Source organism: Teleopsis dalmanni, chromosome 2 (assembly GCF_002237135.1).
Source record: "Teleopsis dalmanni isolate 2A chromosome 2, ASM223713v2, whole genome shotgun sequence".
In the NCBI taxonomy this organism is placed as follows: domain Eukaryota; kingdom Metazoa; phylum Arthropoda; class Insecta; order Diptera; family Diopsidae; genus Teleopsis; species Teleopsis dalmanni.
This window is the reverse complement of record NC_051847.1, coordinates 155,518,408-155,537,327: the sequence shown is the minus strand read 5'-3', so window position 1 is coordinate 155,537,327 and position 18,920 is coordinate 155,518,408. Positions and strand designations below refer to the sequence as shown.

Genomic DNA, 18,920 nt, shown 5'->3' with positions numbered 1-18,920 from the left:
ATATATTAGTTTGTCTAATATGCATTGCAGGACAAAATGGTCGCGTCTTTTTTGAAGCATTGAAGTTATTCAGTGACAGATATGATATGTTACAAAGGCATTAAATAAAATTTATTTCTCTTGATGTTAAATCATTAAATTTTATTATAAAATATATATAAATTATTTTTATAGAAACTGCATACAGTGTCAGTTGATGATTTACACTTAATCACCACCTTCCTTTTTCTCCTTGAGGGCTTCCTAAATATAAAGAAAATAGATAATATAAGCGCCAGTTCTATGAAATATTTGTATTGATGTTTTTAGTTAAGTAATAAATATATCAAATAAAAATAAACTAAATGCTATAATAATTATTTTTAAATCAATAAATAATTATAGCTAGCAATACAATATGAAATAATCTGCTACACTTACAGAATTTACAGAGTCTCTGAAATTCAAGTTGCTCCTATTAACAAAGTTTGGTGGAACTTTAGAATCTCTTACATTGTGTAATAATATAGAATTTTGCCCCTTATGACTTCTTTTTATTTTGAAAAACTTCACTTTTGCTGTATAAACATAATTAAAGACATTGTCATGACTTACTTATTTCCATTGGTTAATACAGTATCCCCACAACCTCAAAACACGAAGTCGGGATATACACTGACTATTCACTGCATTATTAATTCGACTATATAATGTTATATATAACGTTATGTGCTGAAAGCACTATCAGAGTATTCTTTGGGTAGTATTGAAGAAAATCTGTTGGACAATTACAAAGCGGTCTATGCTGCCTTAGTTTAGACTTCATAGTTCTGCAAGACACAATGGCTTAATATCTAAATGTGTAAGCTCAGCCATAAGCATTTCAGTTTGCCATCAAAGCATGCTGTTCGTAGAACATTTTTATGCCGAATTCAACTTCTACTTCTTTTCAAACAACATAATTATGGATATTATAGTGGAACTCACATGTTGATTGCTATCTTCATATCATAAATGCATCGCCTTAAATTATGCTCAAACTCCATGATATTGCTATAGAGTCGGAGAGATCGAGTATAAACGAGGGTAATATGCCTTGCACACAGTAGTTTTTTTTTAAGCTCATGTTTCAATTCAGTGAGTTTATCGAGAAACTGAGGCTCCATAATTATGTAGTGTAAACATAGTTTGGTATTAAAGTATATTAAAAAGAAAGCCTCATAGACTCAATATACTTTAATAATGGTTCGTCTTACCACAATGTATATACTACTTTATACTACTAGGGTTTTTCTAAAAATTGTAAGAAAATATGTTTTTATATAAACTATGTTCTATGTTAATCAGAAATACAGAATTATGGTAAGTAATTAACTAAAGTCATGTTAATATTCAGCAACAATTGCTAAGAGAAATTCTCAAATGTGTTAAGACATAAAGACTTCTGAAAGTTCTTAATATTATACAAGTTTTTTCTATTGAAAATTAAATTAGCAAAAAGACTATGACTAAAGTAAAGGCAGTGAAGGTTCTCAACTGGTAAAGTGAAATATAATACACGTGGCGATGCAAATAGGCGTTAGAAATTTATTTAATATAGAAGAATCAAATTCAAATTTAGAAGATCACGTCGGGGTCATAAAAGGACTTCTCTGTTAACTAACACTAAAACGAATCTTAAACAACGGAAAACAAACTTTATTTAGTTTTTCTCGGTACGAAATTGTAAACGTTCTTTCTCCAAAAAATTAAAAAACTAAAACTCTCTGAATTTAAATTTGACACTTCAGTTTCAATAAATATTCAACGCCTATATTAATACCAAGCGACTACACACAGAGAGCCCCCGTTTATGATTTTTTGGCGCAATTTAGCAATATTGACTTAACATTCCAATCATTCTTCTTCCTGAAACTATTTTGTTATAGTACTTACAAATAACTTAACTATAAAAAATGTATTCTTAATTATATTTACTCTAAAGCGCTCCTCGAACAACGACAGTTCAGACAATAAATCCGTAATAGCGTTGGTCAGTGCTTCCTGTGGCGACGACTCTGATGTTGTTTGTATGCGTAGTACAAATTTATGTTCCAGAGGATGTGGCACTTTGTAACCAGCAAACAAAACATTTGGGTCTTTCAACAATTGACTGCACGAAAAGCACGAGTGTTTATTTTTACTAAATTTATTATTATTAACTGATAATTACTTACTTGCGAATCATGTTGCCCAAAGTGTGGTCTTCCTTATTTATAGTGAATATAGCGGCATTAGGAACCTTTGTGTCCAATTCACGTATGATTCTGTAATAAAATGCAATTATTATTGTTGATAAATTTATTTTATTTTTTACTTCTTCTCGCCATCATATAATAAAAACGATTCAAATGTCGGAGGTGCGTTCATTTAGCTTGTAAATTTATTCAAATGTCATTCATCACTGACAGCGACTTTTTTGCAATGCCAGACATTTAGTAATTGTCAGCTGCGCTTTAGTGATGCCAGCTTTTTGGTAATTGGTACCACTTTTGTGCATTTGTATAATTTTAAACACAAAAGGGTTCTATTCCTCAACTGTATAAACTGAAGTGTACACAAAACTTTGTTTATACTGGAGTCACATGGGAGTTTTGTTTGTAATTATAGCTGTCAAAAATATTCAATTTGCATTGAAAGCAACAACAATTTACAGCTAAAATTACACACAATACAGTCGTGTGAAATCCAGTATTAGCTTACATTTTGATTTTACTATTCCTCAACTATGAATAGTAAGTTTTTCTAGCAGTTTCTGGCAGTAAGTTTTGTAAAAAAAACAGAAGATGTTATGTAAAATTTAATATAAATTTGTTTTATTGTTTTTTTCATATGCTTTAAAAATTAAAAAGGAAAAAAGAAGACAAGGAGTCAAAATTTGTAGTCGAATGTAATAGCCGTATTTTTTTCTTTAATGGGTGTGAAAAAACAGCATTAAGTCTGGTTGAAACATTTGGCATCACTTTTAAAATATGTCATATGCTTCTTTTTGGTGTGTTGTGTACAATTGACAGACCTTTTCTTTTGTAAGCATATCGCTAAAGAACAAATAAAATAAGCACTAATTTCGATGGCAACTCTGGGCAAAATCGAAATTTTATTAGGCTTATATATTCAAAACACGTAATAAAATTTAAAGTTAAAATTTTGATAATGAATTATAATTCTTTTCAAATATTGGTAAGAATATTTTTTTTTACATTATTGTGAATAAAATATGAATTTTCGTGCCTTTTAACAGTAAAATAATAAATAGAAAAGTGACGTATTAGTTACGAATAATGACGATACGTAATACGAAGAATTAACGAAATCATTCGTTGACAGTTAACTGGAAATTTTGTTTGTTCTTCCAAAAATCGTTCACAATAGAGTTTTTAGTCTTGGCAACCATGTGATTTGAGCTGTTTATTAGTTAAGCGAATTTAAAAGATTTCATATGTTATTTTTAAAATAAGCGGTTGTTTTTTCTGATATGCTTACAAAAGTAAAGGTCTAATATGATATATTAAAATTGTAAATGCTAAAAATTAATTAATTTAAATAGAAGAAAACAAAATGAATATTAGAAGGACAATTTTTGTCTTAAATATTTAAATTAATTAATTTATTTATGAATTTGGATATATTAGTAAATGAAATTCTAATTTATTTATTTATGTATTTGGATTTATTAGTAAATGAAATGCTCTAATGATTTTAACGGAAGACTGGAATTTTGCAATATATTTCCAGTGAACATTCACAATAGACTAACTTTTGAAGTTGGCTGCACTAAAACTTAAGAAGCAAAAAAAATTTTGATGGTGAAACCTAACTCTGGGTGTATTCTTTTGTCATGAATGCTCTAATAGAACAAATTTTGGTGCATAAGAATAACTTGGCATCACTGCCAAAACCAGTAAACATATGACAAGTAAGAAAATTTCAAACAAATTTGCGGTTAAATTTTATAAGTTTTTTTTATATAAATATATATATATATATATATAAAATCAATGGCACAAAAAATTTATTGGCAAGGTTCATATAATTTTCAAACTTGTAACATCACTAGTTAATGCTAAATGAGCAGTATTTAGCACTGTTTTAGTTTTCTTGCAATTGGCTTACAACTTTTTGCTTTTATTTTAATAATTGTGTATAAAAAATTATTATTAGATCTAATACTGGATTCACACCATAGTTTTCTTTGTGATTTTAGCTGTCAAAAATATTAAACTGACATCCGATATCAAAAGCAAAAATATCGATTCACACGACAAATCATTGTAATTTGATTGTCAAATTTATCATAATAAAAAATTTCAGATGATCCTAATTTCAAATAACAGTAAAAAAAAGTGAAGGAAGGATTTAAAACATACAAATAAAGTGTAACGTGAGCTACTAAATAGTACAAATAAAGTGTAACGTGAGCTACTAAATAGTACTATTATAATTGGGAGCGAGCGAGTACACAAAGCACCGTATCTGATTGCATATAATATGGAAAATATCAGCGCTGTCACATAAAATCAGGCGGCAGTGAATGAAGTAAGAATGCATCGGAATTGGAGCTGGATGGCGGACGATCCTCACAAACGAACAAAGGACTGTAATTTACGAATATGTGCTTGGAATATCCTGATCTTCTATAGGGAAGGTACCTCTATCCAACTGACGAAAGCCATTAATAAATGTAAGACTGACGTCACCACCAGCCAGGAAATGAGATGGACAGATCTACTACAGCTACCTTACAAATAGGCGTGAATTTGGATGCGATTTTGTGGGAAGCAAGAGACTGTTAAAATCAGTCCAGCGATTTACACCGTTGAGCGGAAAGCTTGTTAAAATCCGTATCAAGGAAAAATTTTTCAATATTACCTTCATCACACCGACGGAAGACTATATACATACATATATACTTAAATCAGAATTTAGACAATTATTTCCTTTTACTTTTTTATTTAAAATTTTTTAAAAGTAATATTATTTTCAGTTCGATAAGGTGTTATTGTTTGGATCAATATGCAATACATTATTATCAACACAAAAAAAAAATCATATGATATATACAGTGATGTTGTGTTGTGTACGTACAGCCATTGTACGTCCAATTATCACGTATGGAGCTGTTGTTTGGTGGACAGCTCTGAGTAAGAGCTATAATATTGGTAAACTCAACAGAATTCAGAGGATGGCATGCGTTAGCGTCATATGAGCCCTGAACGTGATGATACCTACCCTGCTACTTATTGATCTTCACATCAAAAATATAGTTTCTAACAGCGCTATTAGACTGAAAGCAACAGGCGTCTGGTCGGAACGAACATATAGACATAGTCGGATTCTAGATACAGTTTCAAACTGTCTGTAACATCGGATCTATACGGATGACTCGAAAATGAACTGCGGGGCAAGAGCTGCGATCTTCGCGCCATTTGAAAACATAAACAATTCTCTTAGGCCACCTAATGAGTTTTTCAGGTTATTCAGGATGAAATCTTAGCAATTAGAGAAATATGCTGGCAAATTGCAAGTCACGTCAACGACAAATGTAGTGTTACTATTTTTATTGACAGCCAGGCAGCAATTAAAGCCATTCAATTCTTCACCACATAATCAAAGATAGTTAAAGAATGTAGTGAGGTAATGGGCGAGCTAAATTGGTTGCCTAACATCACTCTCATCTAGGTTCCTGGACTTGGTAACGTCGAATTGAATAAGAAAGCTGACAGTTTAACCCACTCTGATACTTTTCTGGATGTGCCAATAAGAGAAGTACTTATCTCTACTTTCTTTAAATTGCCAATAACAGATGGAAAGCACTTAAAACGTGTGCAACTTTCAGGCTAACATGGCCCACCTATAATAAAATTACATCCTCGGAACTCATCAAAAGAGACCGCGTGAATACCGCAAGGCTTACTGTGTTTCTTTCTGGTCATTGGTGAGAAGGAACCTATGCAGGTAAACTTCGCATTCCTTATAATCCTCACTGTAGAAGTTGTGCAAACCCGTTGGAAAAAAAAAACATAATGCACTTTCTCTGTGAATGCCCGGCTTTGGTGTCTAGAAGAAATAGGTTTTTAGGAAGATACTTCTTTGTCAGTTTGTCAGACCGTTCATCGGTGACAAGTGACCTATGAAATTACCTAAATTCGACGGGATGGATTTAGTCTTTAGGTACATGAAAGTTATTACATGATCTACCACTGCAACCAACCAACCATATACGGTGACGAACACAATTATTGGCACAGCAACCATATTGAACTTTAGCACGGTTTCTATTAGTGCTGTTCACTAAAATACTGAAGTTATCAGATTATTCGATTAATCGGATAGCAACAAAGTCTCCGGAGTTGAAAATAAAATTGGATTTTTTGTAAATCTAGAGTTTTCGAATATTCGGATTTGTGATTATTACTCGTTGTGAAATTACTCGGAGACTTCGTGGGTGAAAGTTAAAGGAAAAGCACCAAATGCAAATGAATTTGCATCATACAAATAATCACAAATTAGGGGTGATGGAATTTTCTGATGTTTGTAGGATTTTGTGTGTTTGTTATTTAAATTTCCATTACTAATAAAATAATAAAAATAATATCTTTATATATGCATAAATATTGTTAAAATTTTACATATATTTCCAAATAATTTTACTACGAATAATAATCGGAAATCCGGATATTCGAAGAATCCGGATTTAAAAAAATCAGATTCAAATTAAAATTCAACTCCGAAGACTTCCTTTACTATCCGACTAATCGGATTCTCCAAATACTTCGTAAAACCGAATACCAACAGCACTAATGTTTACCCTATTTTTAAAGCGATTTTTAGTAAATAAAAAATTTTTTATATAAAATGTCTAATTTACAATTAAATTCATTTATTGCATAGTAAAATCTCTCAAATTTAATATTTAAAAATTAAAAAATCAAAAAACAGACTAAATTAGGCTCAACTAAATTATTGGCATCTTTATGAAAAAATAAAAAAAAATTAATATTTAGGACGTGTGCGAGTTCGAGTAAATTGAGGCAAAGTAAATTGAAATTTTGTAGAGATTTTTTGCATTGCACTTATGTAAATATTTATTTATTTATTTATTGCACTTATTTATAATTTTTGGTTAAAAGTTTTCGAGTTTATTTATTTATTTATTAAACATCTTATAAAATTTTCACAATGGTAACACCTAATTTACCTAATTTTTATCTAATTTACACTACTCGAAACTCTGGTAAATGCCAAACTTTGCTGCCGTATGACATAATTTACTATTTCCCTCAATTTACCATCAATTTACTCGAACTCGCACACAACCTTAGTCGCTAAGCTCGTTTGTTTAAAAACAGCTTCCAATTGTCTTGGCGTCAAAGAAACTATTTTTTTGTGTCATTTTTGGTCCAATTATTTGCCACTCTTCAGCAGTGCCATCTTCAGTTCTGTCTTTGTTGTTATAGCGCACTTTTTTAGACGTCTATTCAATTCTTTTCACAACTATTCAATGGGGTTGAGATATGTAGATTGGGGTGCATGAGACAATGTATGTTTTGCATGCAGCGCGAGTTATATACGCACATCATCAACCATCTGCTACAGATCATTGCTGATAAACTCAAGGTTTCGGCTTTTTCTTTGACATTTCTCTTGAGGAAGGCTATTCCTATAACATGTTTTATATCTAATGCTATCAATGAATTCCAATTTACCGACACCTGCATAGGACATGGGCGTCCACATAAACATAATTTTGCACAGATATAGCAGAATTCTTTTTTTCGTTTGGTGGATCGAAATATATTAAATTTTCTTTCATCCTAGAATATTACACCTCGAAGATTTTTACCCCTTCCAAATGTCGATTAGATTGCTTAAGTACTTCTTTGCATAGGCTATAAATGTTTTTGGTGGTTGACCTGCAAAATTAACGGTTTTCATCTAGCAATACGCCTACTGTAATTCATTTCATGCAATATACTCCTGATTGTAATGCGATGAATATCCTTGCCAAACTCTCAGTTAAGTTCAGCTGCGATTTGGGTTGAAGTAATTTTTGAGTTGACCTTTACCTTTCTTATTATTTTGCTGCGTTTACGGCGGCTCAATGCATTAGCTCGGCGTCTGTTCTTAGCATTTTGCAATGATGTCCCCGTCTTAGTATGGTGCATAATTCTCCGATTGACGTAATGGCCCAATATCGACATAAGATTTCGCTTGATTGTGCAAACATAGAATTATTTTCCGCTGAGATTCGGTGGTTTCTTTATCTTTACTGCTTAGTTTGTTCAAAATGGATTTTTTAATATTATAGGCAATCATAACGTTTTCAGATAGAAACTAAACTACCATGTCATTTGGTTTTTTAATTTTAAAAAATTAATTTTAAGAGATAATTCAATAAAATAAAATGAATATATAAGCAAATTAAATATTTTATATAAAAAAATTTTATTAATTAAAAATCGCTTTATTAACGGGGTAAAAACAGTGCTAAAGTTTATTATGCTTGCTGTGCCAATAATTATATTCGTCAGTGTATATATATATATATAATTATATATAATCATTATATATATACATTATATATATATATATATATATATATATATTATATATAATCATTATATATATATATATATATACATTATATATATATATATTATATATATAAAAACTACTGTAAAACGTAAGAAATAAACAAAGCAATGGTAGAATTAAGAACTTAAGAGGTGTTTTGCTTTCTTTATGAGTATCTCTGTATCTCTCCAGAGCTACTGATGTGCTTACGATGTTTACTGATTTATGTGTATCTACAGATGCGATACTGTTGCGATTAAAACATTTGTTTGGAGGATCATCCTATTTCACAAGACTACTTCTGCTGATCTTATGACGTATTGCTTGCTGATTCATCAGTATTTTGAGACCCGCCGCTAGCCCTTTTAGTCTATGAAATTTTTTTGGAGTTCTTTTAAGCTTTATTTTATATTCTTTACTGATTTTATTTTTTAACCAACGCATTGGTTTTAGGCCATTAGCAGAAAATAAAAGGCGGAAAACATTTTAATACTTCTCCTTTTCAAAATCGGGGAAAACCGTTTTTATACGAACAATGCGGTAGCGCTCAGGACAAAAATGGCTTAGGCCCTAAGCAAATATGTTTTTCTAACAACTTCTTTGCATAAAATTTATATGTATAAATGTAGAATTAAAGCTTACCTGGAGCAGTCACAATTGGGTATTTCATTGCAACACTTAACAATTGTATTTATGTTAGCAATCTCTAGAACCGGTGTATTTAATGCTCTCTTTGAAGCCACATCTAAGTTTGCTCTACGTTGAAAAGATTTATTCAAAAACATAACTAAATTTTAACTTCAACTTTAGATTTCAAGATTTCGAGAAACTTCTCCTCGCCAAGGAAAAGCAAATGTCTGATATTTCAAGCTTGTGGTTTTTTGCAATGTTGCATTTTTATGTGTTGCAATGTAGTTATAGGATGCATTACAGAAACTTTAAGATTATAACATGTTTACATTGCGAACTTTGTGGTGAACGTCGACTTTGAGCTCGAAACCAGTTATCGACGCTTGATTCCTCATATAAAAATAAGCTCAATCAAAGTTCGACTTTAATTGAGAGTTGGGTATATTAATTCCTTTTATTTTGTATAAAAATAAAGAAATTTATATCTCCGTTTTTATTATAAAGGTGACAGTTGCGCGATATTTTACACTTTCTTCTTAATATAAAAAAATCTGATTATAGTACATTCACACTGTCTCATTAAGGCACTTGCTCATTTAGTTTAATGAGTGTACGATAAGATTATAATGAGCTCATTTATGCAGCTGATAGAACTTTTATAAACTTTTACAACTTCACTTCATATCATACATATCATACAAAAAAATTAATTATATGATTGATATATTAAATTATTTATATACATTTTATATATCAATTACATACTCAAATAGTAAAAGGCGGATAAAAACAAATATTTTATTAAAGACTTGCTCAATGCTTTTGTTTACAGCTCAGCTGTTGTTTGCTTACATTTCACATACAAAACATATGACACATATTTCAAATTTCGGTAATTTACCTTACTAGAAATTTATTTTTAAGCGGTGCATTTGACATTTTTCACCTTAAATGAGCTGATTTATTGGCAATAAGCTCATTTATATGAAAACTTTTTGTACGGTAAATCATCCTCATTAGTGGGTATAATGAACAAAACCGCCTAAATGAGATAGTGAGACCAGTGAAAACATGGTATTACTTATATATATAACAAAACAAACAGAATCAGTTGCTTTGATAATTTTATTTTTCAGTTTTGGCGAGAAAGAATTAAAACTTGAACTTGAGACGTTTATCGAATATCGAATTATCAATCCTCTGATTACTTCTATAGTTTGATTTTATTTTATGAAAATACACAAAATAGTAAATACTCTCATGCTGAAACTTTTTACCAGGTATCAAGGCGAAGGCAGACGTTAGAATAAACAAGGCTTAGTATTTAGACAACAAATAAATCTAAGCCAAAACTGTGAACAAATGAGAGGAGGAAGGGCCGATGTTCTTGCTAGGTAGTAATTAGTGACTAAGAGTAAATTCTAAATTTTTGTTTACATATGATTTTTGACATATGATTTCAATATTCGTTGGAGTTTCTAATGAAGGTTCATAACAGTTAGTTTATTGCGTTGGTAATATTTGTTTCTTTACTGCCCAAAGTGTGTGGTCAGTTTAACTATACCGCCGAGATAGAAAAAACAGTTTGTTTTGCGTACATTTCGGCCAGTATAGGCAAATTGTTATTTTTTGCCATACTTGAAAGCCACCGAAAAGACCTTATGTTAGGGAAACCAGTTAGGGAAGAACATGACTGTGAAAATGACTATTTTTGCATCCAGTTAATGCCTAACTCTCTTTCTTTTGGTTCTTCAATTTCTTCTATTTTTATATTATATATATACCTATTATATATTAACATATATATCCCGTTTAATTTTTCGTTTATGTTAGTATCAGCTTCAAGCATATGGTTTACTCAACGCAATCCAAAATCTGTTAAGAGATTATATTTTTATTTTCTTCCACGACTGATCTATGTTTACTATTACATCTATTACATCAGCTCTTTGATTATCAAATTAGCACGTACTTGCATTATAAAAGACATAATATTTATAATTTTCTTCACTGTTAAGCGAAACACGGTTAGAAATACGGCTGAGTCGTTAATAGAGTGTACTGTTGTACGAAATGGCTGTTAACCGAGGTATAGGTGTCAGAATGCTAATCGGTACAAACAAGAGGCGCCCGTAATTTTATGAAATGATTTTGATGTGATTCACATCCGAATATGTCAGAGTATTGACCAATTTTATATAATTTAACATATGTAGTATTAAAATTGTATTTGGACTTAATAATTAAATAATGTGCCAATCCGATTTAATAATTACTTGAAATGAAAATAGGTCTATTCCACGAGCTTCTCGTAGTAACTTTGAGTAACACTGTGTATACAGAAGTACTTTCCACCAGCAAATTTTCAAGTAAATGAGAGCATCTGAGAGAATGTAACATCCCTGTCGAAATTTGAAAATGCTATACAGACTTTACTCGCACATTTTATTTCAAGTGAATTTTGTGTCATTGTGTAAATCAGCTATTTTGGTTTGAATTTAAATTTTTATTTTGTTTATTTGCGCGGCACTGGCGTTCGCACCAAACTTTACACAAAGCTGTTCCATGAAATTCTGTGTAAAGAGCGTAATTTGGCACTTTCTTTGTGTTACGCTCTCAGTTTGTATTTTACTTGTGTTGTACTTGAATTTTACAACGAGTAGCTTCTGGAACAGACCTAATGAATAGCCCCTTGTGAAATAATGCGGGTATTACACAGGACGCCGGACTTGTTTGCCGGGCGCTTTTTATGCCAAGTTTCTTGTGTAGTGGCAACATTTGTAGGAATGACAAGTGAAGCGTTGGAAATCAAAAATTTTGTTATTTCGTCAGTCTTGCTCGTTTTTTTTCGTATACAATCGGATTATTGTCGGCTTTTATGCAAATTTCATTCTGTTTTAAGGGATGGAAATCTGTTTCAATTAACACAAATAAAAAGGCGTAGAAAAGGCGATTGAAGTAAGCAATATCTCATGTTACTATTCATATAATACTTATTCATGGAATGAATACAATTGGAATATTTGATCTTCCTATCGGAATATTATCTGATGAGACCATAGAGGCCAATCGTAAGCAAATACGTAAAAGTCCTTTATTTCACAGTAGGAAAATTAATTTTTTGAGTTTTGTGTTTGACACTACAGACTCTCATAATTTTGATGGAAGAAATATCTGAATTATGTTGTTAATATATAAATTTAAGCTTTGCTTATATAATTCTGATAATGAAGTAAGATGGGTAATAAAAATTTGTATAGATTTCACTGAAATTAATCAATATTTATTATTTTGAATGATTAACTTTGTGGGGCATATGTGCGTAAAAATAGGCGAACCATACCCATTATTTATAAATATTTTTGTATTATAAAAACATTTATTTATGCAAAATTTTAATGAAATTGATTTGTGTTTGTTAATTTTGACGAATAACTTTGTGTGGCAGGTGGGTTAAAAAATAGAAAGACAACGTACGTACTTCGGAAATTTCTTATTATCAACAAAATAAGCTTATATATGAAATTTCAGTAGAATAGCATAGCATTTATAAATTTTGGCCGCTGCTTATAAGAACTCGTTTCACTGTGTAACGTCACGCCTAGCCAATAAACATCATGTGTAATACCTGCTTAAAGCATAAACCAAATTAATATAGTTCGATCGAGTGAATCTGTGTATGGCCTGTCAAATGTACTTATATTAATTTTGAAAAAACGTCACAAGTTTTCTTTCTTATTGGTTACTTTTTCAAGAGACGAGTCGGCAGTCGGATCGTTTTTTGAGCTGTTTGTGTTTTTATAATTGAGGTTTGGTTTTAAGGTTGGTATATATATCATTACACAAAATTCGTGATTCGCGATTCGTGACTTCAATTTTGATATATATGCAACTAGTTTTAATTAAATATTTTCAATTAATTCTGGAACTTGCTAAAAGTGTTTTATTAAGGATTTTTCACTTCGTTTTCTACTCGGAAAAACTTTAAAAAGCCTCCATTTTTGCTTGTTTCAAGAAATAAAATTTCTAAGATATCTCCAGAAATTGAATGGTAACTATTAACTATATTATTATTATTATTATTATTTATACACGATAGGTTTTATTTATACACAAAAAATACAAAGGTAAATTTGCCAAGTAAGCGTCACTCAGCGTCCTAATTGATAGTATATAGCAAATGTCAATAATCAAAATTAGTTGATTACGAGATCTCAAATAAATATCTATAATTCGTTCGCTTTGGTACTTTAATCAAAAGTCAAAGCAGTGGTTATAGTAGTTGCTCTGAGTTCATAGCGATTGCCGATAATATAAAAAGAAAAAATTTTATCATGAAATACATTTTTTAGCAAAACAATGTTGCCTTCAAATATACGCGAGTTGTCTGGAGTAACTGATATAAGAGAACCTCCATCACATGATGATGAAGAGGAGCGTCATTTGGCTTGTAGCCGCACGGTATCCAAGGAAGACTTGATGACTGAAAATGAAAATATAAATAAATGTTTGGAAATTCACCAGAAAAATCAAATCAGTCGTGATAATGCATGGTCAATATCAGTTATTCAAACATTTTCTGATTGGCTTGAGCATAACCACAATTTTTTGAATAACTTTAAAGTAAGTATATTTTTGTGCATTAAATTTAGTTTTTGTTGTAAAATATGAACATGATTTATTTTTTAAGGTTGCTTGCCCTTTGCTAGAAGCTTCATCAAAGGTTTACGATTTACGTGTAGAGTCTGTATACAGTGACGTTGTGCGTTTTTCCGCAGGTTTAGCTGCAACTCTACCGGACATAAAGGCTGATCCACATAAACCAAAAAAACGGATTCGGCGTCCAACAAGCACAGTTACCATAAATAAACACACTTTAAACGGTTTATTGGAAACTGTTCCAATGGATGATGCCATATTTGGCAGACTTAGTAAAGTTCATGGGTTAACAAAGACACCAAAAAATTTAATGAACAACTTTTTACTGACAAATGATTTAAATTTACAATTGGATGCAAATTTTGGTTATTGGGCGGCGTCCGATAAAGAAATCGATTATACATTAGAAGTGGAAGATGATGCTGCTCAATCTGATGTTCCTGCAAATATATTTGAGGAAATATTACATATAGACCTTAAAAATGGCGATTTAGTGGAAACTAAAGAAGAAGCAATATATAGTGATTTACATATTAGATCACTATATACTGGTTACACAATAACCAGTAAAATTGAAAAAAAATCTTCACAAAATTTGACACCATCAGAAATAGATGTAAAATTTGATATGGATGCTGAATGTGAGCCAGTATGTCTTGATCCCGAAAAATCTTTGTTAGATATTGATTTTTCTGAACACGATGCCTTAACATTAGGTAAGTTATTTTATTTATATTAATTTCGTAAACTATGTAGAGAACTAATAGACCTTCTGCTCAAAAAGTATTCGGATTTTGTTGTTTCTTAACTACTCCTTAAGTAATAGACCTTTTTCAAACAATTTTTTTTTGTTATGTTGGTACACCCTTTCTGGACATATGGTACAAATTTGAGCGCCATCTGTCAATTAGTTTGCTTACAGCAGTTGTTAATGTGAGACTACCTCAAGAGCATTTAGCGAAAGTGTGTGGAAGATTGGGTTAAGCGTTGGCATATGTGAGAAAACACTGTTTTGAAAGTAGCTAGTAAAATAAAAAATAATATTTTCAATAAAAAAGTATTTTAATTTTGAGTAAAAATGGTGTACAACTGAAAGTTATAAAATTTGATGTACATATCCTTACTGAAGTAACATAGATTGCGAACTAATATATATTAATTGTTTCTGTCCAAAAAGATTGCTCAATGCAGTATTATATAGCCAATGTATAATTTCACTGCCAAATGTGAACAGGAACTGTTATAATCAGTCAGCTAGGACCGTACCATACACAATACCAAAATACATTGCAAAACCGGATTTAGCTTTAGGAGTTCTTAGTATGTTATTTTTGTTAATCAGTGGTCTCTCTATTAATGAAATAAGCTATACCACACGTGTCAAAAAATACAACATTATTATTGTTGTTGTTCTTCAGGTAAAAGATTTGTAAGCTATATCGAAGTAGAGAGATGGTCATCATCCAGGAAATTTAAATTAGTTGCCATTCTGCCACTTGTGTGGTTGATCATATTAGATCATAATGAGTAATACAAACGTGTCAGTGGTTTCTTTATCGCTCGTAATCTCTGGTCTTTATATATTGTTTTTTAAGCGTGTTTAACTTTAACTGAATTAACTGTATTCTCTTCGAATTTTTTATTATACTTTATACCCTATATCTATACCCTAAGAGTATATTGATTCAGCAAGCTAATCAAACTAAAGCGATAAAAGTTTTGTATATTTATATAATATTATATAGCGTCAATACAAATTATTTTAATGGATCGCAACTCTGAAGTTGCACATCTAAGTCAAATAGGCAGATAGTCCAAAGATATCAGAACAACATCCTAAGAACAATTGCTAATGCTTCATGGTATGTCCATAACAGCGACCTTCATCGTGACTTGTATGTTCCGAGAGTTACTGGAATAGTCACGCTTCAGGCAGAAGCACATAAAAAAAGACTTGAAGTTCACTGCAATATAGAAGCTTCTTCAGTCCTTCAAACAGAAGACCTCGTAATTTAAATATTAATCATTATTCTATAATATTATAGATAAGGATTAATATCCACTATTTTAAGTTCCTGATATACCATAAACATATTGCTAATTAGTTTTTATTTATAACTAGATGCAATTGAATAAATAATAAAAAAAAATACAAATTATTTTTATTTAAATAAAAAATAAACAGAGTCAAATATATTAGAAATCGTTACTAATTTTTATATAAATCATCTAGTTAAAGAATACTTAAGCTTCCGCAATTCTAAATAAATGAACATTTTTAATTTATAACTAATTTTTTTTAAATGTTGATATTTTTCAGAGGAAGTAACTGCAATAAATAGATGTCAAGGTTTACGCCGTTCAGTTGAAATTATAAAGGACTTACGCTCTATCGATTCATCCAACTTGGAATATTCCTATTTTCCATTAAATAAAATTTTAGGGTTTTGGGCTGGTCCTTCCCATTGGAAGTTCAAACCACTTTGTCCAAGTCAGTCGAGGAATACTCAAAATGGTGGACTAATAAATCAACGGACACAACGTACACAAGTGGTTAAGGCACGTTCAAAACCCCTTATATTTGGAGTAGACGTAGACGAGAGTTTGTATCTGCCTAATGAGAGGGCCACAAATCAACAACGGCGTAATAATGTATACAAAAAGTGGGATGACCGCAAATTAAAATTACCTACTGACTTACATATTAAAAAAAATACATTAATGCGAAGCTGGCTCGCACCTAAAGGTTATGGCACGCAAAATTCAAAACTGGCTAAAACGATGGCCAACGAATCGGCTGGTAATATTGCGAATTCCGTTAATCACCTTGATGATGATATAGTCTCAGGTGTCGATTCTAAATCGGAGGAATGCAATGATACGATTTTGGAAATTACTACAGATTTGGATGGAGCGCCTCCTCAAGTAAGCGTTGAATTACATAAAATCAGTTTAATAATGAAAATTCATTAACAATAACACTACTTTCACTAAGTTTTAATCTAATTCATGGTAAATATATATTGTTTCTCTGTTAATTTGTAAATATATATATATATATATATAATGAGAACTTTGTTGCGGTGCACCCGTGGTCTTAAAGAGTGTACTGCACGTTTATATTCATTTCAAAAGTTGTCGGTATAACTATTAAAGGAATGGACGGATACATCTTAGAGCGTGGACTCTACTGTACATGATGACGTCATTGTGGTGATGATCTGAGTGGAACGCAAGGGGTGTTGCTTGGAGAACAGTTCACTGTGTTCTTTTATAATTTTTTTGTATAAGAGTCAAAGATTTTTATTTTTGTTTTTAGTTGTTAGTCCCTTGTTCTCCAAACTTTGTTAAAGCTGGCAAACGCATAGTAAGCTTTACGAAGCTGATTGGCAACGTCTATGATCACTTGACGTCCTGAAATGCCGTAGTTGCAAAAAACTGCAAAAAAAAATAATTGCAAAAATAAATTTGAAAAAAAGGAAATTTAAAAAAAAAGTAATTTAAAAATAAAAGAAAAAAAACGGAAAATAAAATAAATTGGAAAATATAAAAGGAGACAAATTGAAGAAACAAAGAAAATAAATGAAAAAAAATAAATGAAATAAAACTAAACGAAGTGAGACATAAAATCATAAAAAGTCTCTTCAAGTTCGGATTCAAGTCTGGGACTTTAGTCATTGACGCTTCCCCCAGTCTACTAGACTGTATTCTTCTAAACTTTGCGTTTTTTTCTTCTTTATATAATAATTACATTGAAAGTTAACATTTTAATATGACGTGTATGGAAGTAAGCTACTTTACATATAATCAGTATCATTAATTTCATATTCATATCAAATTTTTGATTTGTTTTAAAATATATATATATAATTTTTATTTAAACAAAAATGTTATTATATACATAATTTTTTTTTAGGTAACAAAGGTTGTTGTTCCATTTGCCAAACATGACCGTCGCATTGATATGAAGAACTTAAAAGCAAGCTGCAAATCACTGCTGGACTTACAATTTGAAGTGAGTGCAAAAGAAGAAGAAGATGGTATAGCATCATTTAAAAAAATGTATTCTTCGTTGCCTGACGTGGTTTCGGAACCAAATGCATCGTCCTTAACACCTATCACGTCATTTTATTCCCTACTACATGTAGCCAATGAAAACAGTTTCCGATTATCAGAAGTCAAAGATTCTGACGATATTATTATTAGAAAAATAAAAACGGAACCACAAAAGGAAGATGACCTTCCATCAAATTTTTAACTTCAAATTAAGTTAATTATAATTTTAATTATAATTTTTACAATTTCTCAATTTTTTTTAAATAATAAATTAACAAAATTCGGCGAGAAAGCCGGATGCTAATATTTTCTTACTTCATTTAATTATGTAGAAAAGTATTTTTTTTATTTTTATAGGAAAAATGTATAATTTGCCCGATTTGTGTGAATACATGCCTTTAATTAACGATATAATTATGATCATAGACCTGCTGCTATTGTGCAATGAATTATTATTTATTTCGTACGATAATCTATTATAAAATGGTGTTCTCTCTCAATAAATCTAAATTGGAATTATGGAAAATGCGTTGATCTCGTGCAATCTTATGTACCTAAAGTAGTTTTTGTAGTCCGCATTGTGAACCTTCGATTCATCAATGGGTGTGGTAAGTGGCGAGTAGTTAGGTTAAGTCTCAACACAATATTTTGACAAGTTAAATTGTGAAATTGTTTATGCTGAATGTATAAGTATTGCCATAATAACACTATCATAAAATAGTTTAGGTCCAACTACTTGCTTATAAAGTAGTTTCCTTCTCATCCGCAAAGTCACAACCTCGACAAATGTTGTTTTAAGATAGATCCATATTCATAGCATGTCTTCCTATTATACAGTGACCCGTCATCATCGATACCATAGTACTGAGCTGGTTACTCCTTAGTTGAAGCGCCAACTTTTGTATTTTTGTCTAGTTTAGATCAGATCAATCTGGAGATTTAACAAAAAGTTTCATCTGACCTTGTTCTTGCTTGACAATGCT

At 30.8% G+C, this 18,920-nt stretch overlaps 2 protein-coding genes across 3 annotated transcripts; one reads left to right on the top strand and one right to left on the bottom strand.

Moving 5' to 3' along the window:
* Positions 1–120: 120 nt before the first annotated feature.
* On the bottom strand, positions 121–9,501 carry LOC119683075 (DNA-directed RNA polymerase II subunit RPB11). Of its 2 annotated transcripts, none has more exons than XM_038096680.1 (4): positions 9,235–9,501; positions 2,196–2,285; positions 1,957–2,131; positions 121–243 (listed from the first exon to the last, which is right to left on the bottom strand). In XM_038096680.1, exons 1-4 carry the CDS (start codon positions 9,375–9,377, stop codon positions 208–210), a joined length of 444 nt encoding a protein of 147 aa, XP_037952608.1. In that variant the 5' UTR covers positions 9,378–9,501; the 3' UTR covers positions 121–207. The 2 variants fall into 2 exon arrangements, with proteins under 2 accessions (XP_037952608.1, XP_037952609.1); XM_038096681.1 differs by lacking the exon at positions 9,235–9,501 and adding an exon at positions 2,336–2,433.
* A 3,449-nt stretch (positions 9,502–12,950) lies between these two features.
* LOC119675997 (condensin complex subunit 2-like) lies at positions 12,951–18,139 on the top strand. The gene is made up of 5 exons (XM_038087219.1): positions 12,951–13,273; positions 13,575–13,845; positions 13,913–14,597; positions 16,202–16,806; positions 17,798–18,139. The coding sequence occupies exons 2-5, from the start codon at positions 13,582–13,584 to the stop codon at positions 18,137–18,139; spliced, it is 1,896 nt and encodes a 631-aa protein (XP_037943147.1). The 5' UTR covers positions 12,951–13,273; positions 13,575–13,581.
* The last annotated feature ends 781 nt before the right edge of the window (positions 18,140–18,920 follow it).